This window comes from Pseudorasbora parva, chromosome 7 (assembly GCF_024679245.1).
Source record: "Pseudorasbora parva isolate DD20220531a chromosome 7, ASM2467924v1, whole genome shotgun sequence".
NCBI classification, from domain to species: Eukaryota; Metazoa; Chordata; class Actinopteri; order Cypriniformes; family Gobionidae; genus Pseudorasbora; species Pseudorasbora parva.
The window spans coordinates 399036-407152 of NC_090178.1; the positions used below are offsets into that span (position 1 = coordinate 399036).

An 8117-nucleotide genomic window follows, 5' to 3' on the forward strand; every position below is an offset into this window, starting at 1 on the left:
GCCCTATAAACTGCTCCATCTACTGCCCCATAAACTGCGCCATCTACTGCCCCATAAACTGCTCCATCTACTGCCCCATAAACTGCTCCATCTACTGCCCCATAAACTGCTCCATCTACTGCCCCATAAACTGCTCCATCTACTGCCCCATAAACTGCTCCATCTACTGCCCCATAAACTGCTCCATCTACTGCCCCATAAACTGCTCCATCTACTGCCCCATAAACTGCTCCATCTACTGCCCTATAAACTGCTCCATCTACTGCCCTATAAACTGCTCCATCTACTGCCCTATAAACTGCTCCATCTACTGCCCCATAAACTGCTCCATCTACTGCCCCATAAACTGCTCCATCTACTGCCCCATAAACTGCTCCATCTACTGCCCCATAAACTGCTCCATCTACTGCCCCATAAACTGCTCCATCTACTGCCCCATAAACTGCTCCATCTACTGCCCCATAAACTGCTCCATCTACTGCCCCATAAACTGCTCCATCTACTGCCCCATAAACTGCTCCATCTACTGCCCCATAAACTGCTCCATCTACTGCCCCATAAACTGCTCCATCTACTGCCCCATAAACTGCTCCATCTACTGCCCCATAAACTGCTCCATCTACTGCCCCATAAACTGCTCCATCTACTGCCCCATAAACTGCTCCATCTACTGCCCCATAAACTGCTCCATCTACTGCCCCATAAACTGCTCCATCTACTGCCCCATAAACTGCTCCATCCACTGCCCCATAAACTGCGCCATCCACTGCCCCATAAACTGCGCCATCCACTGCCCCATAAACTGCTCCATCCACTGCCCCATAAACTGCGCCATCCACTGCCCCATAAACTGCTCCATCCACTGCCCCATAAACTGCTCCATCCACTGCCCCATAAACTGCTCCATCTACTGCCCCATAAACTGCTCCATCTACTGCCCCATAAACTGCTCCATCTACTGCCCCATAAACTGCTCCATCTACTGCCCCATAAACTGCGCCATCTACTGCCCCATAAACTGCGCCATCTACTGCCCCATAAACTGCTCCATCTACTGCCCCATAAACTGCTCCATCTACTGCCCCATAAACTGCTCCATCTACTGCCCCATAAACTGCTCCATCTACTGCCCCATAAACTGCTCCATCTACTGCCCCATAAACTGCTCCATCTACTGCCCCATAAACTGCTCCATCTACTGCCCCATAAACTGCTCCATCTACTGCCCCATAAACTGCTCCATCTACTGCCCCATAAACTGCTCCATCTACCGCCCCATAAACTGCTCCATCTACCGCCCCATAAACTGCGCCATCTACCGCCCCATAAACTGCTCCATCTACCGCCCCATAAACTGCGCCATCTACCGCCCCATAAACTGCGCCATCTACCGCCCCATAAACTGCGCCATCTACCGCCCCATAAACTGCGCCATCTACCGCCCCATAAACTGCTCCATCTACCGCCCCATAAACTGCTCCATCTACCGCCCCATAAACGGCTCCATCTACCGCCCCATAAACTGCTCCATCTACCGCCCCATAAACTGCTCCATCTACCGCCCCATAAACTGCTCCATCTACCGCCCCATAAACTGCTCCATCTACCGCCCCATAAACTGCTCCATCTACTGCCCCATAAACTGCTCCATCTACTGCCCCATAAACTGCGCCATCTACTGCCCCATAAACTGCGCCATCTACTGCCCCATAAACTGCGCCATCTACTGCCCCATAAACTGCGCCATCTACTGCCCCATAAACTGCGCCATCTACTGCCCCATAAACTGCGCCATCTACTGCCCCATAAACTGCGCCATCTACTGCCCCATAAACTGCGCCATCTACTGCCCCATAAACTGCTCCATCTACTGCCCCATAAACTGCGCCATCTACTGCCCCATAAACTGCGCCATCTACTGCCCCATAAACTGCTCCATCTACTGCCCCATAAACTGCTCCATCTACTGCCCCATAAACTGCTCCATCTACTGCCCCATAAACTGCTCCATCTACCGCCCCATAAACTGCTCCATCTACTGCCCCATAAACTGCGCCATCTACTGCCCCATAAACTGCTCCATCTACTGCCCCATAAACTGCTCCATCTACTGCCCCATAAACTGCTCCATCTACTGCCCCATAAACTGCTCCATCTACTGCCCCATAAACTGCTCCATCTACTGCCCCATAAACTGCTCCATCTACCGCCCCATAAACTGCTCCATCTACTGCCCCATAAACTGCTCCATCTACTGCCCCATAAACTGCTCCATCTACCGCCCCATAAACTGCTCCATCTACTGCCCCATAAACTGCGCCATCTACTGCCCCATAAACTGCTCCATCTACTGCCCCATAAACTGCTCCATCTACTGCCCCATAAACTGCTCCATCTACTGCCCCATAAACTGCTCCATCTACTGCCCCATAAACTGCTCCATCTACTGCCCCATAAACTGCGCCATCTACTGCCCCATAAACTGCTCCATCTACTGCCCCATAAACTGCTCCATCTACTGCCCCATAAACTGCTCCATCTACTGCCCCATAAACTGCTCCATCTACTGCCCCATAAACTGCTCCATCTACCGCCCCATAAACTGCTCCATCTACTGCCCCATAAACTGCGCCATCTACTGCCCCATAAACTGCTCCATCTACCGCCCCATAAACTGCTCCATCTACTGCCCCATAAACTGCGCCATCTACTGCCCCATAAACTGCTCCATCTACTGCCCCATAAACTGCTCTGTTTATCGTTGCCAATGCTGTTAATATTACGGCATTACTCTCTGCAGATATACTCGAGGCGAATCCACCGAATGAACGTCCTCGCTGTGCTTTATACAGGAAAGGAGGAGAAGATAGGCTACTTTTATAGCCAAACAATGTGTTTTGTTTTATAGTTATGTTGAAATATTATAATGTTATTTTTAAATGTAATAGTCGAGCAGAGCACGCTGTTCCCGCGAGCCGACTGAGCGGTTGTGTTTAATATGCTGCGCTCCATCACTGCGTGTGCTGTGAGTTTCATCTGTGTATTCACTAATCCTTCACCAGAGCTTCCTGTAAATGCTCTGGAAGTCCGAACTACACAGAAAATGCTTTCACACAAGAAGCGAACCGAACCTTTGCTCAGTTTGGTCCGGACCGAGACTACCTCTGTTTGGTCCAGACCGCGGTCTGAGGGAGGTTTCACACCTGTCATTCTGGTTCGTACCAAACTCAAAAGTCCCAAAATCCGGACCAAACAAGGAAGGTGTGAACGCACCCTAACCCTCCGCCCACAAGCTTCGAAAACACACGAAGAACGGGACCTTTAATGTTGAGCTCTGCTCTGATTGGCTGTTTGGCACCGCTAACACATCTATGCCATCCGTCAGGGCAATGATTTGACAATGATCGCTTCTCAACTTTGAATCATGAGCTGAACTGGGCAGCGTGTATATATGTTGTTTACAGTAACGGTATAGTTTGACAGTAGAGTACAGATTTAAAAGTCCATTTATTTAGCCAAACAGAGTAATGTAGAAGCCACAAAAGTCAGTGTCATGTTTACTACTCACCCGCTGCAAAATAATCATACTTCAGCTCTCAGTGTTTATTTATATAACAAATTGAGTAAGCCTTGTCAAATGACGCTCAGATGGTGGAGAAGGTGCTGTTAGAGGATGGAGTGAGCGATCTGTAAGCAGATAAACAGTCGTAGTAAACGTAGTTAGCTTCTGAGTTATGTGTTGATGATGAAATATAGGCTAATTTAGACTTCAATCCGTCAAAAGGGATCGACATGCGTATCTACTGTGGTATTTTATGTCAACACTGGCAGGAAATAATATTAACCTGTCATTTGACAAACCGTAATGTGAGCTGCTTGGAGTTTCCAATACTAGCATCTTGCGTTAGATCGACAACACAGGGCATATTATCGTAATGATGTCTTACTAAGAAACTTTTAATGTAATCAGAAATGGGTTCTTCAGTCGAGAAGTGGATAAATCACTGCTTACCGCTGGCAGGAATACAGCTGGACTCGGCCCTTTCTTCAGTTTCAGACGCTGGGCGAATCCTGCTATATTTCCCCAGGTTAGGAAAACTCTCCGCGGTGAAATGTGCCGAGCAAACGAACGACTTTGAATTAAATTGTTGCGGTATCCGATTATAATAAACATCATCCATAACTGCTGACATTGTTTATCTGTGGGAAGAGTAGGAAAAGTCCTCCCGTCCCCTGCACAGCCTGGACATGACCTTTATTTCCATGATGATTTGGCTGATCAGTTCCGCCTGAAAATGAACATGGGCTGACATGCAAATGTGGAGGCGTACATATTAATGAGCCCAGCGATTACATCACAGTTGGTGTTATGCTGAGATTCGCCTGTTTTCCGTGGTGTTTTTCACAAACTAGATTTACATATGAAGGAGTTTAAATATATCCTATTTCTAGATTTAAGGTGTTAAATCTAGAAATTTATTTTAAATTAATAAATTTTTATTAAAATAACACTTTATTACCCAACGATTTTGTTTTTATGGACATTTTGTTTTATTTATTCTACAACATAAAAAGTATATTGATTTTTTTCAGCAATGTACTGTCTAAGGCATCAATGGGATTTATTTTCATATATTTAATAAAGGGATGTTTGCACATGTTCTGGCGCACACACGGTTTTAGAAATCAGAGTTTGTTGTGCGTAAGCAAAATCTAGCTTTCGTGCGTATGTACACTTTTACGATAACATCTATGGAAAGTTTTTTAAATGAGGATCCTGGAAATCAGAGAAAATGTCCTGAATTTTTTTTTTTTTTTTAAGTTTTTCAGTCTTTCTTTCTTTCTTTCTTTCTTTCTTTCTTTCTTTCTTTCTTTCTTTCTTTCTTTCTTTCTTTCTTTTTCTTTCTTTCTTTTTCTTTCTTTCTTTCTTTCTTTCTTTCTTTCTTTCTTTCTTTCTTTCTTTCTTTCTTTCTTTCTTTCTTTCTTTCTTTCTTTCTTTCTTTCTTTCTTTCTTTCTTTCTTTCTTTCTTTCTTTCTTTCTTTCTTTCTTTCTTTCTTTCTCCATCCTTAATTTTACCAGGAAATAATCAAACAAACAAATGAAAAAAAGTAAATTAAAATACATATAAACACAAATAACCAAAAGAAGACCTTTAACACTTTACCATCATCTCAACAGAATCGCCAGCAGCGCTCAATAGCATCACACGTGCATTTAGTGCTCAAACTGTCCTTTATCCTAGTTTCACACTGTCATTATCGGTAGATACTCAAATTTGAGCTGTTTCTGCAATTTATACCAGGAAAAAGATGCAAAAACTTTAAAAGCACTTTCACCAAAAACAGTTTGCGTTCGTGGGATATCATACGTGAAGAGATCGTACCAGTGCTCCAGCCTGCGATTGAGCAAAGATGGCCAGCCCTCACTCAAACAAGCTACAGCGATGAGTTCGGAGATTACAACCAGTTCCAAATCTCAGCGCTGCGTGATAAACCGAATGATTTCGTGCATGTGTAAAATATCACCATAATGCAGCAGTCTCAAAGGTTGTTTGTATAAGTGTTTTCTCGTACTACTAGAGAAACAGCCTTTGTTTCTATGATAGAACCCCAGCTTTACTCTGAGGGTTTTAGTTAAACACTCTATGCTGTTTGAAAGACACAGTTTCTTCTAAAAGGAAACTATTTATACTGGTGCTCGTTCAGTTACGTTCTCATCTAGTGTACCTGAGTTGATCAGTGGCAGAGTAACTCCATTACAGAGTGAAAGTGCAGGACCACTGGTCAAATACTCCGCCATTATAATGCTTCCCTCCATCTGCTGACATCAGACATGAACAGCAGATTTGCTTTGCTTTCCTGTTTGGGCGACACGGAGCTGTAATATCTGGAAGGGATCATGTTGTGAGAATGTTTGGCTCCGCTCTCGCTCCCGGAGTTTGATGCAGGATATTATCAGAAGCAGAAGCGGGAGTTAGTCTTCGATTGAAGCCATCGTGTCTGGAAGCGAGCGGAGCTTTGACTGACAGATGGTGTGTGTGTGTGTGTGTGTGTGTTCGCAGGAGCTCAAGCTGCCCTTCATGTTCCTGAGCGGCCACATCCACGAGCTGCGCATCCACGTGCCATGGACCAAACTGAGCTCGGAGCCCGTGGTCATCACCATCAACACCATGGAGTGCATCCTGAAGCTGCGGGACGGAGCCTCGGTCAGTATCCCCGCAGAGACACTCAGGTCTTTCTTTCTACAACATTGTATTGGTCAAACATTATGACCACTGAACAGTGAAGTGAGTAACACTGATGATCTCTTCATCACGGCTCCTGTTAGTGGGTGGGATATATTAGGCAGCAAGTGAACATTTAGTCCTCAGAGTTGATGTGTGTGAAGCAGGAGAAATGGGCAAGCGTAAGGATTTGAGCGAGTTTGGCCAGATTGTGACGGCTAGACGACTGGGTCAGAGCATCTCCAAAACTGCAGCTCTTGTGGGCTGTTCCCGGTCTGCAGTGGTCAGTATCTATCAAAAGTGCTCCAAGAGGACCAGTGGAGAACCGGCCACAGGGTCATTGATGACCGTGGGGAGCGAAGGCTGGCCCGTGGGGTCCGATCAAACAGACGAGCTACTGGAGCTCAAACTGCTCCAGAAGTTAATGCTGGTTCTGATGGTTCTCGGGTGTGTGTGTGTGTGTGTGTGGCTTACCTGGGGAACACATGGCCCCAGGATGCACTATGGGAAGAAGGCGAGCCGGCGGAGGCAGTGTGATGCTCTGGCCAATGTTCTGCTGGGAAACCTTGGGTCCTCCATCCATGTGGATGTTCCTTTGACACTCTCCACCTACCTAAGCATTGCTGAGACCATCCGTGTGCTGTGTGAAGCGTGTGCTGTGTGTGAAGCGTGTGCTGTGTGTGAAGCGTGTGCTGTGTGTGAAGCGTGTGCTGTGTGAAGCGTGTGCTGTGTGAAGCGTGTGCTGTGTGTGAAGCGTGTGCTGTGTGAAGCGTGTGCTGTGTGAAGCGTGTGCTGTGTGAAGCGTGTGCTGTCTGAAGCGTGCGCGCTGTGTGAAGCGTGCGCGCTGTGTGAAGCGTGCGCGCTGTGTGAAGCGTGCGCGCTGTGTGAAGCGTGCGCGCTGTGTGAAGCGTGCGCGCTGTGTGAAGCGTGCGCTGTGTGAAGCGTGCGCTGTGTGAAGCGTGTGCTGTGTGAAGCGTGTGCTGTGTGAAGCGTGTGCTGTGTGAAGCGTGCGCGCTGTGTGAAGCGTGCGCTGTGTGAAGCGTGCGCGCTGTGTGAAGCGTGCGCGCTGTGTGAAGCGTGCGCGCTGTGTGAAGACAGCACACTGTGTGACACAGCACACTGCGTGTCACACACTGTGTGTGCAGCACAGCACACTGCGCTGTGTGAAGCGTGTGCTGTGTGAAGCGTGTGCTGTGTGAAGCGTGTGCTGTGTGAAGCGTGCGCTGTGTGAAGCGTGCGCTGTGTGAAGCGTGCGCGCTGTGTGAAGCGTGCGCTGTGTGAAGCGTGCGCTGTGTGAAGCGTGCGCTGTGTGAAGCGTGCGCGCTGTGTGAAACGTGTGCTGTGTGAAGCGTGTGCTGTGTGAAGCGTGTGCTGTGTGAAGCGTGCGCGCTGTGTGAAGCGTGCGCGCTGTGTGAAGCGTGCGCGCTGTGTGAAGCGTGCGCGCTGTGTGAAGCGTGCGCGCTGTGTGAAGCGTGCGCTGTGTGAAGCATGTGTGCTGTGTGAAGCATGTGTGCTGTGTGAAGCGTGTGCCGTGTGAAGCGTGTGCTGTGTGAAGAGTGTGCTGTGTGAAGCATGTGTGCTGTGTGAAGCGTGCGCTGTGTGAAGCGTGTGCTGTGTGAAGCGTGCGCTGTGTGAAGCGTGCGCTGTGTGAAGCGTGTGCTGTGTGAAGCATGTGTGCTGTGTGAAGCGTGCGCTGTGTGAAGCGTGTGTGCTGTGTGAAGCGTGTGAGCTGTGTGAAGCGTGTGCTGTGTGAAGCGTGTGCTGTGTGAAGCGTGTGCTGTGTGAAGCGTGCGCTGTGTGAAGCGTGCGCTGTGTGAAGCGTGCGCTGTGTGAAGCGTGCGCTGTGTGAAGCGTGCGCTGTGTGAAGCGTGCGCTGTGTGAAGCGTGCGCTGT

General features: G+C 48.1%; 2 protein-coding genes across 3 annotated transcripts in view; both read left to right on the forward strand.

Annotated features, from left to right (window-relative positions):
- LOC137082508 (intermembrane lipid transfer protein VPS13B) overlaps nucleotides 1-6854 on the forward strand; it is a 12338-nt gene extending 5484 nt beyond the window's left edge. Inside the window, exons 3-4 of one of the 2 annotated variants that reach the window (XM_067447727.1) lie at nucleotides 6063-6206; nucleotides 6720-6854. In XM_067447727.1, the coding sequence (XP_067303828.1) occupies nucleotides 6063-6206; nucleotides 6720-6761 (186 nt within the window). In that variant the 3' untranslated portion in view covers nucleotides 6762-6854. Of the gene's footprint in view, nucleotides 1-6062; nucleotides 6207-6328; nucleotides 6430-6719 lie in introns of those variants that run through there. The other variant, XM_067447728.1, reaches the window with a different exon arrangement.
- A 1040-nt stretch (nucleotides 6855-7894) lies between these two features.
- Nucleotides 7895-8117, forward strand: part of LOC137083485 (intermembrane lipid transfer protein VPS13B) — a 183556-nt gene continuing 183333 nt past the window's right edge. The window contains exon 1 of the mRNA XM_067449435.1: nucleotides 7895-7898. Coding sequence (XP_067305536.1) covers nucleotides 7895-7898 — 4 coding nt within the window. The remainder of the gene's footprint in view (nucleotides 7899-8117) is intronic.